Raw genomic sequence first — 24,620 nt, 5'->3', positions numbered from 1 at the left:
AGGTGAGATCCTGCCTCAAGTGGAGGAGTTCAAGTATCTCGGGGTCCTGTTCACGAGTGAGGGAAGAATGGAGCGTGAGATCGACAAGTGGATCAGTGCGGCGTCCGCAGTGATGTGGGCTCTGCATCGGTCTGTCATGGTGAAAAAGGAGCTGAGCCGTAAGGCAAAGCTCTCAATTTACCTATCGATCTATGTTCCTACCCTCACGTATGGTCATGAGCTATGGGTAGTGACTGAAAGAACGAGATCGCGAATACAAGCGGCTGAAATGAGTTTCCTCCACAGGGTGTCTGGGCTCTCCCTTAAAGATAGGGTGAGAAGCTCAGTCATCCGGGAGGGACTCAGAGTAGAGCCGCTGCTCCTCCGCATCGAGAGGAGTCAGATGAGGTGGCTCGGCCATCTGATCAGGATGCCTCCTGGACACCTCACTGGTGAGGTGTTCTGGGCACGTCCAACCAGGAGGAGGCCCCGGGGAAGACCCAGGACATGCTGGAGGGAATATGTCTCCCGGCTGGCCTGGGAACGCCTTGGGATTCTCTCAGAAGAGCTAGAAGAAGTGGCCAGGGAGAGGGAAGTCTGGGCATCTCTGCTCAAGGTGCTGCCCCCGCGACCTGACCTCAGATAAGCGGAAGAGGATGGATGGATGGATAAAGGCCAGATTAGTTGAAAAAATTGTTACAATGTAAGAGTACATAGCAAGCTCAAGAAGTATTTAGATGGTGGCACACTGTTGCATGATGCTGCCATTGTGTCATCTACTGTATGGTCATTGCGCGAGGGAGAGGCAGCCAAGTGGGTTGAGGTGGGGCTCCATTGATAGGCGATCCCGTGTAGTTTGCTTTGGTCCGGTGCGCACTGTTCTTTGCTGTCAAAGCATTCTTCAAAAACAACAGATCCATCATCACTATGCAACGAGCCTTCCAAACGCACTTCAGCATTCCTCCTAATGGTGACAACCCAAATCGGATAACAATTCTTCAGTGGATGGCTAAATTTAGACAGATGGGTACAACATTGAACAGAAAATCCCTAGACCATCCTCAGACTGTATAAACACCTGAAAACATCCAAGCTGTAAGGGCATCAAGTTTGCAGTCTCCTAGACATTCAGTGTGCAAACATACTTCTGTATTAGGCATTTCCAAAACGCCTTTGAGGAGGATTTTCCATGAGGACCTTAATTTCCATCCACACAAAATGATGGTAGTGCAGGAACTCACTGAGAGAGACTGGGAGAACTGTAGAGAGTTGTGCGTGAACATTCTGCAAACTGTTTATCGAGATGCCATCATCATGTGAATAAAACTTTCGCTATTTGGCTGAAACCAACCATCATGAACTTCATCAGAGACCCCTGCACAGTGAGCGTGTTACAATTTGGTGCGTCGTTGCAGAATTTGGCATTGTAGGCCCTTACTTTTTTGAGGAGTAGGGAGCAACGGTCACTTCATAATGTTACATTGAAATACTGGAGAACTGGAAGAAATGGATGTGGTGGATGCCTGATTGCAACAGGAAGGAGCAACAGCTTATACTGCGCGGAGATCCATGCAAGTTTTGTGGGAGATGTTTCCGAGGAAACTGATCTCCTTGTGTGGCGATGTCATTTGCCTGATCTCCCTCCATGAGATTTCTTCTTGTGGGGCTCTCTCAAGTCGAAGATATACGCACACCGACCTCAAAACCTTGAAGCCCTCAAGAATGCTATTTGCCACGAAATCGCTGCTATTCCCCTTAAAATGGCCGAACGAGTCATGCAAGCATTCAGAAATCATCTCGAAAAGCCACAACCTTGAAAACATCATTTTTAAAACACAGTGAAAAAAAGTATTTTGTATACCCTTTCTTGTGTCATAATGAAATTATGAAATTATGCGCACACCATATTTAAACATGATCAGACTGTGATCTGTTACCCATGTAAGGCAGAGCAATATTGCAACAGCACCGACACACCATGCTATTCTCAGAATTTACATTTAGCATAAACGTCAGAGGATGGTCAAACAATCGCTAAGTGCAGTCTATACCCAAAGTTTGGGAGTCTGGTCCAATCATTGATAGTGTAAAATGACACTATTATGTAATATTTTTAGTCTATTAAGCTTTTTAAATTACAGTATAACTGACACAGAAAATTAAACCTGTTTAGTCTCGAGCAGAGGAGACCACATAGGGACCTAATTCAGGTATTTACAATCCTCAAACGCATTGATAACGCAGATCCAGCAATATTATTTCAAGTTAACGGTGAATCGCATATTCGCGGACATCAGTGGAAATTAAGGAGAACTTGTTTGTTTGTTTGTTTGTTCTTTATTTCGTCTTATATGATTTCTCGTATTAGAGATTTGTTATTTTTCGCATACCCCTTGGGGTTAGAGCGCAGGGTCAGCCATTGTACAGCGCCCCCTGGAGCAATTACAGGTTAAGGGTCTTGCTCAAGGGCCCAGCAGAGTAGGATCTCTTTTGGCAGTGACGGGAATTCGAACCGGCAACCTTCAGGATACCAGCGCAGATCCTTCTTTACGTAGAAAGTTGTGGGACTCTGGAACAAACTACCGAGGCATGGAGTTGAAGCAGCAACCCGGATAACCCTTAAGAAGAATCTGGATGAAATATTGAGACAGCTTAGCAATTAGCTAAACAAATGGGACTGAATGGTCTCCTGTCATTTGTCAAATTTCTTATGTTCTTATGTTCTAACTGCTCTTAGTAGAATGACTTCATTCCAGTATGTGGTACCTCAAGGTAGCCCCTGACCTTTAGGTAAAGTATCATGCATTTCTCTATCTAATCTAATATCCCATATATGGACCTATTGATCTGAGATTAACAAGCTATCGGCTAGATGCTTAATATTCTCTTGTAAATTAATACACTGTAAAGGCTTTGTCTAACAAACGATTGTTAGCACACCCGTGATTACAATGCAAGCTGCATCTTTGTTAATACTTTCAACATGAGGTACGAACGAGTTAAGTCATATGTCAGCATATAGCCACTGTAGACACAGCAAGTTTGCCGGTGAGCTTTGTCTCAATTATCTATTATAGTGCTACCATCTAGTGGATAGCTATAGATTTTTTTTTTGGTGGCAACAGCTTACAGAAAATAGTTTTCTAAATAAAGACGAAAAAAGTATAAAGCTGCAGATGTTTGGGAATGACGAATTTGTTGCAAGAGGAATATTTTGATGATAATGACAGTGATTACAATAGTGACAATCCATTGGATGTTGTGGAACCTGTAGGCTCTGACACAGTAGGCAAATAGCTGCCCCGTCATTGTTGCTTCACCATACGGTACCCGACTCATCACGACTGTCATGACAGTACTACATGAACATTCTGCCACCCACAGAGCGCAGTCACCAACCACCAAATGTGTTGTGTGCAACAAACATGGACAGCACAAAGAAATATGTTTTATATGCGGCACATGTGCTTCTAAGTCTGCACTCTGCGAGGTGCCATCCTTCAAGGACTCTCATTCAAATGGAGACTTTTATCTTTAGTCATGTTACTGGAGAAAATAAAGTAATTACATTTACTCACCTTTATGCAAGGTGATATACAACAATAATGATATAATTGGTTACATTTCTTTTTTTGGTTTTCAATTGGAGTACAGGCAGGTGAAATGACTTGCTCCTTATCACACAAACCCACAACTGCAGGGTTTGAAGTCCAAAGCCTTAACCACTACACCACACTGCCTGCTTAACTTTTTTATTACATTTTTAACAAAGTTACTGTTGATACATTTACCATTGCTTTCTATACATTTCTTCACATTTGTTATGAATTTTGATAGAATTAATTGTTTATCATATATGCATAGACCTACACTTCTGCCAATGGTAATGAATGGTCCAGCAGTCAATGTGTGAAATAAATTTCTTACACTTATGTATTGCTGGAGTATAAGGAAGCTTTTAATGTACAAATGCTGAAGCAGAACCAGCATAGTGATCACAGTTCCAACATCATTCACCATTTTTTCACCCCGTTATCTGTTTTAATGCAAACGTGCTGCTGTTCTTCAAGCCCTAGGTGGCCAGTCTAACTCTCAGACCTCGAGGAGTTCAGTTCCTGAACTTGTTTGAAAATTTGCAACTTGTAATCACCCGCTGTTCATCATAATATAATATAATATAATATAATATAATATAATATAATATAATATAATATAATATAATATAATATAATATAATATAATATAATATCCATCCATCCATTTTCCAACCCGCTGAATCCGAACACAGGGTCACGGTGGTCTGCTGGAGCCAATCCCAGCCAACACAGGGCACAAGGCAGGAACCAATCCTGGGCAGGGTGCCAACCCACCGCAGGACACACACAAACACACCCACACACCAAGCACACACTAGGGCCAATTTAGAATCGCCAATCCACCTAACCTGCATGTCTTTGGACTGTGGGAGGAAACCGGAGTGCCCGGAGGAAACCCACGCAGACACGGGGAGAACATGCAAACTCCACGCAGGGAGGACCCGGGAAGCGAACCCAGGTCCCCAGGTCTCCCAACTGCGAGGCAGCAGCGCTACCCACTGCGCCATAATATAATATAATATAATATAATATAATATAATATAATATAATATAATATAATATAATATAACATAATATAATATAATATAATATAATGAACCGTTGTGAAAATGCATCCAGAGTTCTACCCGACCACAAATCAGTTGCAGTTCCATGAAGTGCCACTTGCTCCAGAGCCATTTCTATTTCTGTTCATTATTTGGAATAAAGTGAAAGCAATGGAACTTTGAAAAAATAATTGATGTATAAATTAGCCTGAGTGTTGATCATTTTTGTATAAATTCATTTTTAAATAGAGCCTTACATAAATAAAATTTGATGATTTTGGTTATATGAATTTGGTTTTGATAGGCTGCTTGATGTGGAGATATGTTAGCGTAAATATGGAATAAATGGTTTTCTTGTTATTGACCTAAGATTACTAGGACTTGATCCTGCTTGCTTAGCTTCCATGCACTCCTGTGGACTAGGCGGTTGAATTTTTGATGGTTGTATAAATATGCAGTGCATTGCTCCAACAGTTTGCACAGTATACTTTTTTGACCAATTCCATTGCTATTCAAAACGAGATAATTCCATATCACTGACAATTCACCAATGCACTCGTGCCTGGTGGATTTACCTGTTATGAATTACAATACTGTTTAGAGCGGTCTGTAACTGGGAAAGCTTGTTTTCTGACAGAGTGTGATTGCTAAAAGGAATGCAGTAATCGGCAGTTTTATGATTAGTATATTGTGACAACTGCAATCGAAATGGAAATTACTGCCCTGATTGATTGTGCAGGGCTATTTTCACATTACACCGGGTGCTCCAGTTTCCTCTTGCATTCCAAACACATGCAGGTTGGGTGAATTGGCACTGCTAAATTGGTTCTAGAAAAAGAAGCATCGTATTGTGCTCTGTGTAGTTGGTGCCTTACTTTCCGTGGACTTGGTTGACCCCAATTTCTTTGTAGACTGCCCATATTTTTCCACTTGTCTTCTTTAAAGTTCTATCTATCTATCTATCTATCTATCTATCTATCTATCTATCTATCTATCTATCTATCTATCTATCTATCTATCTATGGTGACGGACGGCCAGGGCCATTACCTGACCAGAATGGCAGCTGGATGGAAAGACCGGGGGAAAAAGCAAGGCATTACCTTCCCTGGGACACTAGAGGGCTGCCCCCATGGGTGTCTGTGGCTCTATGGATTTTCACAGGACATGCTAGGAGTTGGAGTTTGATGCAGCCCTGTAGTGTTCCGTGGTGGCCACTAGGGGGAGCTGCGGAGATAGTAGGGTCTGCAAGGTGGGACTTCCACCTCAGCTGAGAGTGATTCCAGACCTTGCTAACGAGCCACCTGGAGCACTCCCTGGTGCAGCTTAAATTCAAGGCCAGAGTCGGGAAGTAGAGGATGAAGCTTCCTAGGAAGGAGTGGAGATTAGAAGAAGTACATGAAGATGAAGATGAAGATGAAGAAAGGCAAAGTGCTGCACGGTATATTGTGGTTTGTGCTGTAATGTGCTCTGTCATGGGGAGCACGCAAAAAACATTTCCCACTATTAATAAACATGTGCTGTGCCCTCTTCTACGCGGTGGTGTGCTGGGGAGGCAGCATTAAGAAAAAAGACGCCGCACGCCTGGACAAACTGGTGAGGAAGGCAGGCTCTATTGTTGGCATGGAGCTGGACTGTTTGACATCTGTGGCAGAGCGACGGGCGCTCAGCAGGCTCCTATCAATTATGGAAAATCCACTGCATCCACTAAACAGTGTCATCTCTAGACAGAGGAGCAGCTTCAGCGACAGACTGCTGTCACTGTCCTGCTCCACTGACAGACTGAGAAAATCGTTCCTCCCCCAAACTATGCGATTCTTCAATTCCACCCGGGGGGGTAAACGTTAACATTTAACATTATACAAAGTTATTGTCTGTTTTTTTACCTGCATTATTATCAATCTTTAATTTAATATTATTTTTTTTGTATCAGTAAGGTGCTGCTGGAATATGTGAATTTCCCCTTGGGATTAATAAAGTATCTATCTATCTATCTATCTATCACACAACTAGTTGGAGGGGATATCAAACTTGATGATAACAATTGCTAATATCTCAAATAAGTATTAACCACCTGAGGCACTTGCCCCCCTCAGGTCCAGACCCCGCTACAGTATTTATCAAATACAAGAAAATGATCACATTAACCCGAGTCTGTTGTCAGTTTCATGAGGGTTAATGGATTTAGAAATTAATGACAATTGCTGGCCAGTGAAATATACAGTGTTTCATAGAAAAAGAAGGAAAATAATCCAAAACTAATGCACTGCTTATAATGCATTACATTTTATAAAAAGTGACTATGTAACATATTTAGTTATTTTTTTTGTAATTAATGAGTAATGTAATAAAGTTACTTTCAAAAGTAACATCTCCCAACAATGGTCTCTGGGTATATCACACTATATAAATGATATAAACTAAGGAACAGCCAGTTTATTTATCAAAAATTTATGTTAACATTATGTACTACAGGTTCAGATATACCCAACCTCCTCTTCAAAAAATGATTTCTTTTTTAAAGTACAAAAGCTTCCAACATTATTACTCGAGCACACAGGCTTCCAAAATACTAAACAATTTTCAAAATATAGGCAGGTCAGGCAAACAGCCTTTAATTACATATTGTAAATAACAAAGTTCAGAGGGCCAATATAGCCATAGTATCCAGGATTTAAACTTCTGTCAATGAATATTCACAACCTTGTCCATCAGGCCGACACATTTCAGGACTCTACCCCTTCAGGGCCTACACAATAACAACGTGAATAGACTTTATGGGAACACACTGTGATTGCCTCCAAATCACTAAGAGGTCTGTAACTGATAACTCACTGGAATAGTCATGTAATGTGACACGAGTCAGGTGACCAACCTTGCCAGTTACAAGACAGTGTCTGCCACTGATACAAGTCAAGAGGGCAGGTCTGATCACCTGTCCAGTGGTTAGACATTCATTACTGTTGACACCCATCAAGGAAACATGCTAGCCTAAGCAGTTACAAGACATGACAAGGCTTATTAGTTAAAAGACATTTTCTCCCAAGGGCTCCAGTGAGGAAAAACAAGCCGAGTCAGTAACCAGTTACAAGACATTCAGCAGCCATACCACATGCAGGTCACTCACCTGAAGCTAAGCATGGTCGGGCTTAGCCAGTATTTGGATGGGAGACCAACTAGGGAAATGCTTAGATGCTGCTTGAAGAGGTGTTGGTGAGGCCAGCAGGGGGCATGAACCCTGTGCTAGTCTATAGACCACCAGGGCCGTATTCATTGTTCATGTCTGAATTTAGCAACCTTTTATCTGACTTGGCTATAAATTATGATCACGTAGTACTGATGGGAGATTTTAATGTACACATTGATGTGGAAACTGACACTTTTAGCAAATGTTTTACTTATTTGTTAAATTCAGTAGGATTTTGTCAGAATGTCAAAGGTCCAACTCATAATCATAACCACACATTAGATTTAATTATAACTTACAAAGTTGAAATTCAAAATTTAATTATTACTCCATTAAATGAAGTTATTTCTGATCACTACTTAATTACATTTGATTTGGTCCTGCCCTTGCGAACACACTCCCAGATTAAAACAAAGACAGTGCGGCATCTAGATTGTAATTCTGCTTCAAAATTTATAGATACTTTGAGTAAGTCGAGTGTAATTGTGGAAAACCATTTAGATCAGTTAACATCAAATGTAAACACAGAAAACAATTTAGATGAGCTAACATCACATTATAATGTGACCTTGAGAGATGCTCTGGACACAGTGGCTCCCCTTAAAACAAAAGTGATCAAAGCACATAGAAACTCTCCCTGGTTTAATGAAAACACTCGAGCTCTTAAATTAGAGTGTCGAAAACTGGAACGCAGATGGAGAACAACAAAGCTACAGGTCTTTCAAATTGCATGGACAGAGAGTGTTAATAAATATAAAAAAGCCCTCTTTAAAGCTCGGTCAGAATATTATTCTACATTAATAGATAGCAATAATAAAAATCCTCGGGCACTGTTTAGAACAGTGGCTAAATTAACAAATGGAAATTCAGATCAACAGTGCAAAATACCAACAGACATTAGCAGTACAGACTTTATTAACTTCTTCAATGAGAAAATTAAAAATATAAGATCCCAGATCTCTGCATCACAGTACAAACCAAATACTAGTTTAGCAGACCCTGTCTCACATTGCACTCAGCACTTTAGTAATTTTAATCCTGTAACTGAGCAGGAAGTCTTAAGTTTAATTTCTAAAATGAAGCCCACTACTTGTTCCCTAGATCCAGTGCCAACAAAACTAGTAAAAAGTGCAATGGATGTTCTTGCAGCGCCTATCCTAAACATTATCAATAGTTCATTATTGCATGGCACAGTACCAGATGCACTAAAAGTGTCAGTCATTAAACCATTACTTAAAAAGTCAGACCTTGACCCACACATACTTAATAATTATAGGCCTATTTCAAATTTACCGTTTCTCTCTAAAATACTAGAAAAAGTAGTCGCCAGTCAGCTTCAGACACACCTTATGCATTACAATTTATTTGAGAAATTCCAGTCTGGTTTTCGCACTGGTCATAGTACAGAAACGGCACTAACACGGGTTGTAAATGACATTCTGATATCCTCTGATGAAGGAAACTCATCTGTAATTATGTTGTTGGACTTAAGTGCAGCATTTCCCATCGGGATTAATAAAGTATCTATCTATCTCTATCTATCTCTATCTATTTGACACCATCGACCATTCTATTTTACTGCACAGGCTAGAAAATGATGTTGGGCTTACAGGCACCGTGCTCGCTTGGTTTAGTTCTTACTTATCAAATCGATTCCAATATGTACAGAAATGTGCTGACAGTACTCCATCATTATACACAGAAGTTCAATATGGTGTCCCGCAGGGCTCAGTACTGGGACCTTTACTGTTTTCACTGTACATGCTTCCACTGGGATCTATCATTAGGAAACATAATGTTAATTTTCACTCGTATGCAGATGACACCCAGTTATACCTTTCATTTAAATCAAATGAAGTTTCTCCAATGTGGTCTTTAATTAGTTGTGTTAGTGAATTAAAGGAGTGGATGAATAAGAACTACTTGTCTTTAAATACAGATAAAACAGAGATGTTAATTGTTGGAGGGAATGATGCTGATCACAATAATATTTTGTCATCATTTAACTCAATGGGAATCCCAGTCAATTTTACTGAATCAGCCCGCAATCTAGGAGTTATCTTTGACTCTAGCATGTCATTTAAAGCGCATATTACAAAGTTGTCCAAAACATGTTTCTTCCATCTTAAAAATGTTAGGAAATTAAGGCGCTTTTTAAATAAACAGGATTCTGAGAAACTAATTCATGCATTTATCTCTAGTAGGATTGACTACTGCAATGCGGTGTTCACTGGATGTTCAAACTGTTCTTTATACAGCCTCCAGTTAATCCAAAATGCGGCTGCGAGAATTATTACAAGAACAAGAAAATACGAACACATAACTCCAGTTCTTAAATCCTTACACTGGCTCCCGGTTAAGTTCAGGGCAGATTTCAAAATCCTTCTTTTAACATATAAATCATTAAATGGTCGAGGTCCGGCTTACTTGTCTGAACTTATCATGACTTACAAACCAGAGCGCACATTAAGATCTCAAGATGCCGGTCTGCTTATGATTCCAAGGATTAATAAAATAACAGTGGGGGGTCGAGCTTTTAGTTACAGGGCCCCTAAACTGTGGAATGGTCTGCCTGATACTATAAGAGATGCCCCTTCGGTCTCAGCTTTTAAATCCCGGCTGAAGACTCACTACTTCAGTTTAGCATATCCTGACTAGAGCTACTGATTAACTGTACAGACTGCATCTCTGTTGTTAGTCATTAGCACTTAAACATAAGTAACATGACAGTTATAATTGTATACTAACCCTCACTTATTCTGTTTTTCTTCTCAGTACTCAAATGTGGCACTTGGTGCCACGGCCCACCTGCCAAGTTGTTTTGCCTGCCTAAGGAAAAGTCATCCCAGATGGAGGATCGCAGGAATCGTGGGAGAGAGGGGTCCTTTCATCGGATTGGCTGGCCCAGCACTGTTTCAGCTGTGGAATGGCCAAATGGGGGAGGCAGCTTGAAGGATGAGGTCTCCAGGACTCTATACAAATACAAATCTTATTATGGGATGTATCATCTACTGTTAAATTCTGCTCTGTACTTCTAAAATTTATATATATATATTTTTTATTTATTTCTTACTATATTGAGAAATTGTTCTGTGTACTGTACTGTATTGTATTGACCCCCTTCTTTTGACACCCACTGCACGCCCAATCTACCTGGAAAGGGGTCTCTCTCTGAACTGCCTTTCCCAAGGTTTCTTCCATTTTTCCCTACTAGGTTTTTTTGGGAGTTTTTCCTTGTCTTCTTAGAGAGTCAAGGCTGGGGGGCTGTCAAGAGGCAGGGCCTGTTAAAGCCCATTGCGGCACTTCCTGTGTGATTTTGGGCTATACAAAAATAAACTGTATTGTATTGTACTGTATCTGTGTGTGGATCTCATTGCCTAATGCAGCGAATGGGACACTGTGCTGTGAAAATGATACCATCCTTCGGATGAGATGTAAAACCGAGGTCCTGACTTTCTGCAGTCATAAAAGATTCCTGGGCATATATTGAAAAGCATAGGGGGTACTCCAATGTTCAGTCTAAAATGCCCACCATGATCTAGTCATTCTGGCCCCCTAATCATCACCTGTCTCTAAATGGCTATCTTTCACCACTTCACCACCTAACAGCTCATGCGTGGTTAACATAGTGGCATGGAATGGCTGCTGTCGCATCATCCAGGTGGATGCTACACATTAGTGGTGGTTGAAGTGGTTCCCCACTCACTATGTAATATGCTTTGAATAGTGAGAAATGCGCTACATAAATGGAATGAATTATTATCTATCTATCTATCTATCTATCTATCTATCTATCTATCTATCTATCTATCTATCTATCTATCTATCTATCTATGGGTGCGTGTGTGTTCACCCTGTGATAGACTGGAACCCTGTACAGGTGTTGTTCCTACATTGCACCCTATGATTGTTGGGATAAGCTCCAGTTGCTCCCTGACCCTCCCCTGGATAAGGTCGTTCAGAAGATGGATTAATGAATTACAAAGACGTGTGTAGTTGGTTGATTAACTAAGTTAAATTGGTATGGTATGAACGTTCTTGAAAAAGCCTAGCAATGGACAGGAATACCATCAAAAGGTAGGTCTAGCCTCGTCAATAATGCTGTTGTGAGAATTTTCATTCACCAGGATGGAACGTCAAGCTGCAGACCTAGTGGGGTATATTTCTGTTATAAGCACAGCCAGCATGAAATAGTTTGAGTCATCTAAACCCTCTTCAAGGGAATGCAGAACCAGCCCAGGAGCTGACAATGGTGGCCTGAGATGTCATTGTTTGTCTAGCTGGCCCTAACCTCTTACAGAGGAAAACAGAGACATGACCACATCTATTTCCTTGGAGAATGAGATGTTCCATTTCTGTTCATACCTTGTAACTCAAACCAGGGAGTGTTGCAAATAAACTTCTTGCTGGAATGTTTTCATTACGTCCAGGAGATGTTTCAGAAAATCCTTATAACATGGACTGATGTTTAGCATTCTTTTTAAAAGACTTTCATTACTTATTGTGCATTATTGTGGTGTTTGTATGTATATATGCTGGGTGATCCCACTGTAGGGTGTCCTGCTAGAGCATATTTCACATATATAAATGATTACCTATAAATGTTTTTCCCTGGTAACAAGTCACTGATTCTGAGAAATTAAGGAACTATCTTACAGTAGAAGACAAGTAAAACACATTTTTTGTAAATATAAAAGGTGTTAAAAAGTGAGGAAAAATGTAATGGAATTGAATAGCACTACGTAATAAAATAAAGTTAACAGATACAAACTGTACAAATTACACACATCAAACACTATGTGCATGTGTGTGTGTGTTAGGCTTTACACACACATCTTTCCACATTAATGCAGTGCTTTTTCACTTAGCTGTTGATGAAGCTCTTTAAGAAGTGGTTAAAGTTTCTTTTTCAGGGAAAGACAATAAAATTTTGATACTTCTGCTTATTACTCTTCCTCCAATTAAAATGCAGTACACCACAAAGCCTCCAGGCACAACAAGCAAGACAAGCCATCTTCTCGATGTAAGAAAAATTGCTTCATTAACTTTCAATAATTGCTTTTTGCTTTAAAGTTATTAATTTCAAAAGTGTTTTGTAGTAAATCACCTTTATGTTAACTTTTTGTTGAACTGGATAATGAGCCACATCATAGTGAGGACGTCTGGATTTGACTAGAAAGTATTAGGCCATATTTTAGGAGTGTTGTATAGACCCCCCAATGCAGGCAGTAGTTTTAATGTTCATATTTTTAGTAATATTCAAAATGCAAGTTCAGAGTTGGACATTAAAGTCATGGGGGTTTTAATTACCTAAATATTAAAAGAGCTAACTTTACAAGTAGCGGAGCACAAGAAGAGGAGATTTTAGACGTAATCAGTGACAGCTTTATTAACGCAGTATGTTAAATCACCCAAGTATATACCCAAGTCTGTCTAGATTTAATATTTTGTAATAATTAAGATAGAATTAAGTGGTGACCATAATATAATATAGTTCTCTGTGTGTTGGCAGTGTGTGGATGCAAAGACCAAAACTGTTATGTTTAACTTTGGTAGGGCAAATTTTGAACAGATGCGACAAAGTATTAAAAAAATATTCTGGCATAAGCTTTTAAGAGTAGAAACAGTCAAGGAGCAGTGGAACGTGTTTAAAAACATTTTACAAATAATGCAGGACCGGTACATCCCAAAATTGGAAATTAATAAGTGAATTAAAAAAAAAACAAATTCGACATTAGGTAAAAATAGAGATAAAAAAGAAGCTGCAAAGGAAAAAAAACAATTGTGTAAGTCATACAGGACTAAAAACTCCAATGCTAAGTGTAGGGCATGTGAGAGTATGAGGGCAACCATAAAGAAAGATATTAGGGAAGCTAAAAGGCTGTTCGAGATAAATATTGCAGATATGGTGAAAGACAACCCAAAGGAATTCTTTCAGTATTTTAGTAGTTAAAGAACAACCAATAAGGAGGTGAACTGCATCACAAATAACAAATGCTTTAAACTTGCATTTTCTGCAGTTTTCACATGTGAAGAAGTGGCTTAAGGCCCAGCAAGTAACAGGGACTACTAAGGAGGTACATAGTGATTTGGAAATTGTAGCGGGAGAAGTAATGCTCAGAATTAAATAGGCTGGAATCTAAACCAGATCATGTCACTTACAGACATTCTCAGATGATTCTGCACTTATGTGGTGTATCGATAAGGCAATGAGACAAAGTAGAGGAGTCCAGTGGTTCCAAGGATTCGTAAAATAACAGTGGGAGGTCGAGCTTTTAGTTACAGGGCCCCTAAACTGTGGAATGGTCTGCCTGCTACTATAAGAGATTCCCCTTCGGTCTCAGCTTTTAAATCCCAGGTGAAGACTCACTACTTCAGTTTAGCATATCCTGAATAGAGCTGCTGATTAACTGTACAGACTGCATCTCTGTTGTCAGTCATTAGCACTAAAACATAAGTAACATGATAGTTAGAATTGCATACTAACCCTTACCTATTCTGTTTCTCTTATTGGTACTCAAATGTGGCACTTGGTGCCATGGCCCACCTGTCAAGTTGTTTTGCCTGCCTAAGGTAAAGTCATTCCTAATGGAGGATCGCAGGAATCATGGGAAAGAGGGGTTCTTTCATCGGATTGGCTGGCCCAGCGCTGTTTCAGCCATGGAATGGCCAAATGGGGGAGGCAGCTTGATGAATGAGGTCTCCAGGACTCTAAATATATCCAAACCTTCTTATGTGATATCATCTACTGTTAAATTCTGCTCCGTACTTATAAAGTTTTTTATTTTTATACTGTATTGAGGGTTTGTTCTGTACTGTGTATTGTATTGTATTGTGTTGTATTGACCCCCTTCTTTTTGTCACCCACTGCACGCCCAACCTACATGGAAAGGGGTCTCTCTTTGAACTGCCTTTCCCAAGGTTTCTCCCATTTTTCCCTACAAGGTTTTTTTGGGAGTTTTTCCCTGTCTTCTTAGAGAGTCAAGGCTGGGGGGCTGTCAAGAGGCAGGGCCTGTTAAAGCCCATTGCGGGACTTCTTGTGTGATTTTGGGCTATACAAAAATAAATTGTATTGTATTGTATTGTAAGTGTGTCAAGAAAACGCGACTGGGGCTCCTTCATAGTAACATCAGTATAATGCATTTCTGTGATTGTGACTCTGGCATGTGTTCATAGTTTATAGTGTCTATCTATCTATATAAAAGGTCCATTGGTTACTATCATTTATGTTAATGTTGTTATTAATATCTATTATTTATATAGTTATGTATTTTTGTATCACTTTTGTTTATTGTTTGTTTTTTACATCTGCATGCTTGTTCTGCCATTTTGTGTGTTTTGTGGTTGGATTCCCAAGAGGTGGAGCAACTTGTCCATCACCGTTGAGGAAATGCTCCCAGCCCTGTAAAGGCTCATGGGAATTATAATCCCTCACTGTTCAGATAGATAGATAGATAGATAGATAGATAGATAGATAGATAGATAGATAGATAGATAGATAGATAGATAGATAGATAGATACTTTATTAATCCCAAGGGGAAATTCACATACTCCAGCAGCAGCATATTGATACAAAAAACAATATTAAATTAAAGATTGATAATAATGCAGGTAAAAAACAGACAATAACTATGTATAATGTTAACGTTTACCCTCCTGGGTGGAATTGAAGAGTCGCATAGTTTGGGGGAGGAACGATCTCCTCAGTCTGTCAGTGGAGCTGGACAGTGACAGCAGTCTGTCGCTGAAGCTGCTCCTCTGTCTGGAGATGATACTGTTTAGTGGATGCAGTGGATTCTCCATGATTGACAGGAGCCTGCTCAGTGCCCGTCGCTCTGCCACAGATGTCAAACTGTCCAGCACCATGCCAACAATATAGCCTGCCTTCCTCACCAGTTTGTCCAGGTGTGAGGCGTCTCTCTTCTTTATGCTGCCTCCCCAGCACACCACCGCGTAGAAGAGGGTGCTCGCCACAACCATCTGATAGAACATCTGCAGCATCTTATTGCAGATGTTGAAGGACATGTTCATTGTATGCCCTTGGTGTTTGTTGAGTTTCTTCATTTTTGGTATTGCTAATTCTTTGTATTTACTGTCTTTTAACCCGTTTGCTTTTGTTTAAGGGAATTCTTTTTTCCTTCTTCTTTGATTTTTGAACTTTTTGTTATTAAATTGTACTTTTATAAAGATTGCTGCCATTCCCTGTTCTAGCAAGGAGTGATACCCTCCCTAGTGAGTTATTGTAAGGGTTGTGAGATATGGCCGGCCATTCGTCCCGGCCAATACCCCCAGGCCGCTAGATGGAGCCCTCCCTGTAGCATGGAAGTGCCCTGAAGACCAGCAGGGAGTTATGGACAATGGTGTTTTTATTCCCAACCCTGCTGGACACCGTGGGGCCCACCAGAGGACGCTGCAGGGAGGCTCAAGGACTCTTACGTGCCCTATAACCCGGAAGTGCGTCATGATCACATGACAAGAAGAAACGACGTGCTTCCGGGTTGAGGAAAAGGACTTTTACCCTGACCCGGAAGTCATAAAGACTTGTGGATTGTTGGACAGGAACACCTCCGGGTCAGGGGGTATAAAGGACTCTGGGAAACAACAGACGGGGTGAGCTGAGCTGGGTGGAAGGGTGGCAACACGTCTGGGAGAGGAGGATTGGATTATTGTATTGATTATTGGTGATTATTTATGAGTATTGTGGAGAGAAGGGTGCTTGGTGCACATTATTATTATAAAATAAATAATAATTGGATTTTTATCTGGTGTCTGACATCTGATCTGAGGGTTCAAGGGGACGACAGTGCCTCAATCATTCACAGGGTATTTTGGGACATTTCAAAGTATATTTTTGGTCTTTGAGAGTTAAGCACATTTTAGATTGGTGTAGGCCAAAGCCAGCCGATTGTATTTCATATTTCTGTTATATGTCTTTTTTCTTCATTGTCGAATCTTTGATTTGTGTTAACATTACTTTGGCCTTTATTTGCTTTATTCCTTATGTTTGTGTTATGTGCCTTGTGTTTTGTGGGTGGTTTCCTAAGAGGTGGGGCTACCTGCCCATCACTGCAAGGGACTGCCCGTTGAGAATATAAAGGTGGGGAAAACCCACAGTTTGTTGTGGTTCATCTGAATGGTCAAGTCATGTGGTGAGTTCTCTTGCGTTTATTTTTGTGATTCTTCTGGATTTTTAAACCTGTGCTATTGTTGTGACTTTGCCTCTTGGATTCTCTATTGGGACTTTATTCGCTATAAGTTGACTTATAGCTTTGGTAGCTCCTTTGCCTTTTGTGCTCCATGGAGCTTGCCTTTTGTTCAGAGCCTTCTATTGAGAAATAAATGTTTTTACGTATTTCTGAAGATTCTACGTGGCCCTCTGTGTTAACAGCCAGGGGTTTTTGACAGTGTCACATAACACAGTCACTCAAGTGGGAGCTAAGCGACACCTTCGATTCACATCCTCTGGGCTAGCTGGAGGGTCTCAGGCCTGCTTCTCTGGCTATTTATGAAGGCCTCACATGGCTTAATTCAGATGAGTGGGTCACTAAAGTTGCGGCAAAACAGAAAATATTTTAAATTTTCATAAAATGCAATACAATGAGAAAGTAATGTTAATTTTGGATTCTTCAATGCTCAAAACCCCTAAATGGACACATACTTATTGAAAATTTGTTGAGGAAAACCTACAAAAATTTAGCGAAGACTGGTAATTGTAGCAATCGTCTATGTGGAGATTTCATGTTCGGTCTGCACACTTGAACCGATCAAAACTAATAACCACAGAAAGTCTAAAATAATTGAACAAGAGAGTTGAAATTGTCCTTATATGAGTGACCTTCCATACAGGATTAACTCTTGCATTGCATCCATTCTGGCCCTCTACTGTACATTCCTGTGTCAGAAAACGTGGATTCTGAAACTGCATGGATGGAGAGGTCTAATTACGATAACTAAATTTTTAAAATGCCAATGGCACACTGGGAGGATAGCTGATTTAAATGTCTCCCATACCATTTTTTTACCACAATGTTTCTGTGCTTTGCTTCCTAGGGATGTAATTAAGTACCAGTAATGCTTGGGGCCGCTATTGAAATAAATATAAGTTGGCTGTACATTTAAATATTCCCTACGTTGTGTTAAACATGAAAAATTCATGGTTGTTAATTACATTCAAGTGAAATACAGTGTTGTTTTAAATTGTTTATGCACTACAAACAAGTGTAACTGGATAATTTAAAATGTGGCTATTTAGATGGATTATTTGGATTACGTTTAAATAAGTCACACACAAAGCCATAAAAACATAAAGATAAACATTCTAAGATGCAAAAAAGCTTGACCGGCCACAGTTAATGTATTAACTTTTTATTTATTCCTTATGAAAAGAGAAACAACAACAACAGCAAAAAGAAATCACTGAGTGACCCCATTAAGCATGTAGCCTCAGTCTGACCCCAGTCTTAATTCAGTCCTGGCAGAACATCAATATTCATCCTCATAACTCAGCAGTGATTTTCTGAATTTTCTTTTCACTTAAGCCAAAAATGCTTTTAAATATTAGCCACCATAAAATCACATAAACTGTAAAAGTCCATTTACCGTTTATTAAAACACTCTGGAAATTACAATAAAAGAAAAATCACACTTTCCATATTAACCATTTGAAAAAATGATTCATGCTAACCAGAGGGGAATAATAATAAAAAAAAAAATCATAAAAGAGAACAGACCTTTGATTTTGGGGGAGCTCGAATGAACCATTTGCAGTCAACTGCTTCCGTTTCTAAGGCTTTCCCTTCTTTGGTGATTTGCTGAGATTCAACGATACCCTCTGGTCCTCCCATTTCAAATTCACAAACTGTACCACAGAAGAAAAGCACATGAGAAGTAGGAAATCCTTTAAAGTTTACTTCAAAGCTATTAAAAACAGTCAAAGACATACAGTGGATACATGTATTTAGTATTTACTCACTTGGCAAAGGTTTTAGGGCTCCAAGGTCTTTAAAGTCAGGATCTGCAAAATAAAAATGAGCATTAGTAAAGAAAATAGCTATGCATAAAAGACTAATTTGATTATATAAATGATTATATGTTAAGAGTTTTGCAGGAGTTATATTATTTTTTTTAAAGTGTTTTGCCTTCACAGCTCCAGGGACCCGATTTCTATTCTTGGGCTATTCTCTTTTAGAGGTCTACAACATTGCCTCACAGTCCCAATGCAGAAGTTGCGTTGCAAGATAAGGTGAGTGAAACGAATTACACAAACCAAAAGTTTCACTTTGCAAAAAAATTAAAATATTCATGATGCAAGATGCAACATGAGTGGTACTCAAGGAGTAGTAATAAGCTAGCATGTAGAACGTATATAGCAGGGGTCCCCAACTCCGGTCCTAGAGGGCCCCAGTGGCTGCAGGTTTTCATTTTAACCCTTTTCTTAATTAGTGACCTGTTTGTGCTGCTAATTAACTTCACTTCTTTTGAATTCATTTTATTTGACTTGCTCTGGAAGACTCAGACTCCTTAATTGTTTCTTTTTCCTTACTTAGCAGCCATACAATAGTGAGATCTGCGGTGGGCTGGCACCCTGCCCGGGATTTGTTCCTGGTTACAACCAGTGTTGGCTGGGATTAGCTTCAGCGGACCCCTGTGACCCTGTGTTAGGATATAGTGGGTTGGACAATGACTGACTGACTGGACTGACTTACTGACAACAGTAAGATACAAAATGAGCCAAAACACGACCAGCAAATCATGACCAACATTCTCCATCATACAATATCTGAAAAGAAAGCAAGGTGAACATTTCAGGAATGTTAATCTGCTAAGGTCCACAAAAAATGTCGACTCTTTTTTAGAAAAGAGATAATCAACAATTTTGGAAATGTCTGCTATTGCACAATGAGAGCAGCAACAAGCCATGGAATTAAAGAACGAGTTTAATCAACAACAAGACTCAGCACCTAATTAAGCAACTAGTTGGACTGAATTGGTTGGAGTTTGAGGCCCTGACTTAGTTGGTCTTCTATTGGCTCACTCACTTCACATTTCATTTCTGTTTAGGTGCCATTTAAGGAAAGAAATTAAGCAATTTAGAGGAACAACTCTTAAAAACAAGTCAATTGAAATTAGTTCAAATGAAGTTCATTAGCACTTAAAACAGGTAACTAATTAAGAAAAGGGTTAGAATGAAAACCTGCATCCACTGGGGCCCTCCAGAACTGGAGTTAGGGACCACTGGTATATAGTTTCTGACTGATATGCCGGTACTGGACATACATACTTACCAATCCAGTAAAACTCCCACATAAAGGAATATGTGATTTTCTGTTTCTCTCTTTTTTTGCCTCAAAGGCATCATTTTAGTTTGGCTCAAGGCATCCTCTAGAGACCACAAATTAATACACATTATTTATCAATAGAATTCTGAATCTTGAAAGTACCCTTATAGGAAGAAAGAGGGGTTGTAGTGGTCTCGTCACTATCAACATCCAGACAGTGTTTGGAAGCCATTAAGTAAGTAGGTTTAAAGAATTTTAGGTTATATAGCACAATGTCTGAAGTACAAAACAAAGGAGGTTATGATTAAGCATTATAATAATCGGGGAGGCCTCATCTGGAGTACCGTGTGCAGTTTTGGTGTCCATATTACAAAAAAGACATAGCAGCACTGGAAAAAGTCCAGAGAAGAGCAACTAGTCTGAATCTAGGACTGCAGGGTAGGAGTTAAGAGGAAATTAAATCTTTATCATATGCAGCATAAGTTGTTCACAAACAATGTATAAAAGTTACCAACTGTTTCCACACCCTATCACTATTGGTTCTTAAAGTAGTACTGCTAACTAAATAGCCTCCAGAAAGTATTCAGACCCATTCACTTATTCACATTTTTTATGGTACAGCATTTTGATAAAATCACTTTCATTCATTTTTCTCATCAAAAATGACATAATACCCCAGAATGACAAAATGAAAAACAAAATTTTAGGAATTTTTCAAATTACTCAGACCCTCTGCTGTGACACTTGAAATATGGCTCAGGTGCATCCCATTCTATTGATCATCATTGAGATGTTTCTACACCTGGTTTGGAGATCACCTAGGTCAATTCAATTGATTGAACCTGATTAGGAAAGGCACACACCTGTCTAGAGAAGGTCCTACAGCGCATTGAGTAGTGATAAAAGCGCTATACAAATGCAAAGAATTATTATTATCTGAGCAAAATCAAGCCAAGAGGTCGAAGGAAATACCTAAATAGCTTAGAGACAGAATAACATGGAGCCACAGATCTTGGGAAGGCTGCAAAGGTTCCTGCAGCACTGAAGGTTCTGAAGGGCATAGTGATCTTCATAATTCTTAAATGGAGAAGGTCTGGAACATCCATGACTCTTCCTACACTGGTCACCCAGCCAAATTCAGCAATTGTGGGAAAAGTGTCATGGTAAGCGAGACACCCAGTAAGTCGATGGTCACTGATTTCCAGAGAACTTCTATGGAGGTGGGAGAAACTTACAGACATACAACCATTATCGCAACACTCCACCGATCTGGATTTATGACAGAGTGGCCAGAGGATACATGAAAGCCCATTTAGAGTTTGTAAAAAGACACCTAAAGTATTCTCAGACTGTAACAAACAAGATTCTCTGGACTGATTAAACCAAGACTGAACTTTTTGGCCTCAGTTCTAAGCATCACATCTGGAAGAAACCACACACTGCTAATCATCTGTACAATATAATTCCAATAATGACACGTGGTCATTGCAGCATCATGCTGTGGGGTTGCTTTTCAGAAGCATGGACTGGGAGACTAGTCAGTGAAATCGGAATGGAGGAAAGTATGGACATATCCTTAATGAAAACCTGCTCCAGAGCACTCTGGGCTGGACCAAAACCTCAACTTCAAACAGGACAATGATACTAAGCACAAGGAGAAGACAACACAGAAGTGGCTTATGGTCAACTCTGGGAATATCCTTGAGTGATCCAGCGAGAGCCAAGACTTGAACCCAATTGAACATCTCTAGAGAGACCTGAAAATAGCTGTCCACTGACAGCCTTAAGTAAGAATTCCATTGTACTAAATACACATGATAATAAACTTCAGTTCTTGAAAAGGGACTAGTAATGATCTAAACAGTTTAAGTGAAACTGAACTCCTAAAAAAACTGCAACACAGGATGTGTTTCAGAACCAACAAAATTTACATCATTACTAGAAAAGTTTGCATCTGTAACGTTTATCTCCATGTGTGAAGTGGAAAGTAGAGAGGTGAATGCAGATATACAACATTAACCTGTAAGCACTTTGAGGGGAGTTCTCTGCTGCTAAAATCCACTGGCCATGGTGCGTGGCTGCATAGAGGTTTCTGGAAAACCCTGCTTAGGATCACCTTAATGAGTGGTGAACAATGAGCACAGGTGGTGTTACCACTGATATGGCATGAAGCAGAAGGCAAATAGTGTGTGAGGGAGATGTACAGCTGTATGAAAGGTGCCGCGGAAGCTCGCTACAGTGGCAGTGGCATTGAAAGGTGGCAAAAGAATGGAGCAGTGGTTTTACCCTAAGGGCATCTTCAGATCTTAAAACTGCTAGAAACATTTGCAAACATGGATCAGTTATGGAAGGCGTGTTAAATGGTGTCACACATGGATGATTGGGAGACAACTTCAGAGCTTATCTGCTTGTTGAGGGTTGGTGCTGTCAACTAATGCCTCTCCTTTCCTTTTGCCTCCAGACCAGAAGAACGACAGCATGAGGAACAGTGATGTCACTTCCAGTTCTGGCAAAGTTATCTCACCCCTTACTATTGGACTACCTTAAAAAAGGCACCATTACCAAATATACTCGGCCTATGAACATGCATCTACAAAACAATACATTGCAGCGATAACTGCTATTGTTGTCATCTGTCTTTTTCATCATTTTCATCCAATTATATGCTGATCACCATTTGGTTCCCCAACACTTTACTACTATCTGTCTCTTTTAACTTACAATGGAAACAAACGAAGATACTGAGATTTTATGAATAGGTTTATGAGGTCAGTATTGTCATGTGCCCAGATTACAGTGAATTTCTTACTTGTATGTGCAAGTGACCGCTCTTCAGTGCCACCTTAATTGAGCATGTCTTCCTTAGATGGAAAATCTCAGGAGAGAGTCTACAACACTAACATTAGGATTGTAAAAGAAAATAAAAATGAAAACAATCCAATTTAACAATGAATAATGGAAAAATTAGCAAGCAGGGAGATCATGGGAATCAAAAATAGTTTTTTAACAGAAATAAGCAAAACGAACAATAAAAGAAGAAAAATCTTAATCTGTAAAATATGATAAAATACAATATTTGTGCTTTATTATTATAATAATATATATGTAAACGGTAGCAAGCTATTATTAAATTATATTACAGTATTGCTATCATTGTGCTATAAAATTCAGTGATATCTAATGGAAAAACATGCCTAAACTACCAGTATATTCATCATTTTGCATTGTCATTTAAGTTAGTAAGCTGCCATCATAGCACGAAGTATACACTTTACTGACAATCTAATCACTTCTCCAAATGCAATTTAAAATTCAATTATGGCTTCAAAAATATTTTTCCTAAATAATAAACAATTCATGGTGGCGCAGTGGGTAGCACTGCTGCCTCACAGTTAGGAGACCCGGGTTCACTTACAGGGTCCTCCATGCGTGGAGTTTGCATGTTCTCACCGTGTCTACATGGGTTTCCTCTGGGTGCTCCGGTTTCCTCCCACAATCCAAAGTCATGCAGGTTAGGTGCATTGGTGATCCTAAATTGTCCCTAGTGTGTGTTTGGTGTGTGTGTGTGTGTGTGTGTGTGTGCATGTGTGTGTGTGCGTGTGTGTGTGTGTGTGTGTGTGTGTGTGTGTGTGTGTGTGTGTGTGTGTGCGTGTGCGCACCCTGCGGTGGGCTGGCACCCTGCCCTGTGTTTGTTTCCTGCCTTGCGCCCTGTGTTGGCAGGGATTGGCTCCAGTAGATCCCCGTGACCCTGTAGTTAGGATATAGCGGGTTGGATAACGGATGGATGGATATATGCTGGAGGGAAAGGAATGAAGAAGGAGGCTAAGGCAGGATATTATCTGAAAGATGATAAATCATACCAAGAAATGAGCAGAAGAGCAGAAGACAGAATACAATGCAGGAACTGGCGATAGATAGATAGATAGATAGATAGATAGATAGATAGATAGATAGATAGATAGATAGATAGATAGATAGATAGATAGATAGATAGATAGAACTTTAAAGAAGACAAGTGGAAAAAATATGGGTAGTCTACAAAGAAATTGGGGTCAACCAAGTCCACGAAAAGTAAGGCAACAACTACACAGAGCACAGAATATAAGAAGTTTGACAAACAAGAGAAGACCATTCACTTCTCATCTAGCTAGGTTCTTTAGTTAATACAGTAGCTAAACTGTCCCAATATCTCTTTGCATAAAGAAGTGGTTCCTGGATTCAGTCCAAAATGCACTTTCCCTTAAGTTCCACTGGTGAGTACGTAATTCATGCTTAATAAATATATATACAGTATATACACACATAGTCATTGACCACTTTATTACCATATATACTCGCGTATAAGTCGGGTCTAGAAACCCGAAAAATCGATCATAAAATCAGACCCAGACTTATACATCCATTCAAAAATGCAACACTTATTTTGTTTTTTTTTTTTACATCTTCCTGTTTCCTCCAACCTCTCATCAGTTTCTCAAACACATCAAATTTTGTTGCAGCAGTGCAGTTACCAATTTCTTTCGCCACGTCAACGG

The 24,620-nt window shown here is 39.7% G+C and overlaps 1 protein-coding gene across 4 annotated transcripts in view; it reads right to left on the bottom strand.

Annotated features, from left to right (window-relative positions):
• The window catches only part of neto1l (neuropilin (NRP) and tolloid (TLL)-like 1, like), a 404,377-nt gene that overhangs the window by 104,705 nt on the left and 275,052 nt on the right, over positions 1-24,620 (bottom strand). For all 4 annotated transcript variants that reach the window (XM_051929265.1, XM_051929266.1, XM_051929267.1 and 1 more), the window contains exons 5-6: positions 18,780-18,821; positions 18,538-18,665 (exon numbers count right to left, since the gene is read on the bottom strand). In XM_051929265.1, the coding sequence (XP_051785225.1) occupies positions 18,538-18,665; positions 18,780-18,821 (170 nt within the window). The remainder of the gene's footprint in view (positions 1-18,537; positions 18,666-18,779; positions 18,822-24,620) is intronic.

Source organism: Erpetoichthys calabaricus, chromosome 6 (assembly GCF_900747795.2).
Source record: "Erpetoichthys calabaricus chromosome 6, fErpCal1.3, whole genome shotgun sequence".
Taxonomy (NCBI): domain Eukaryota; kingdom Metazoa; phylum Chordata; class Cladistia; order Polypteriformes; family Polypteridae; genus Erpetoichthys; species Erpetoichthys calabaricus.
The sequence above is the reverse complement of the archived record's forward strand: the minus strand, read 5'-3'. Positions and strand labels throughout refer to the sequence as shown.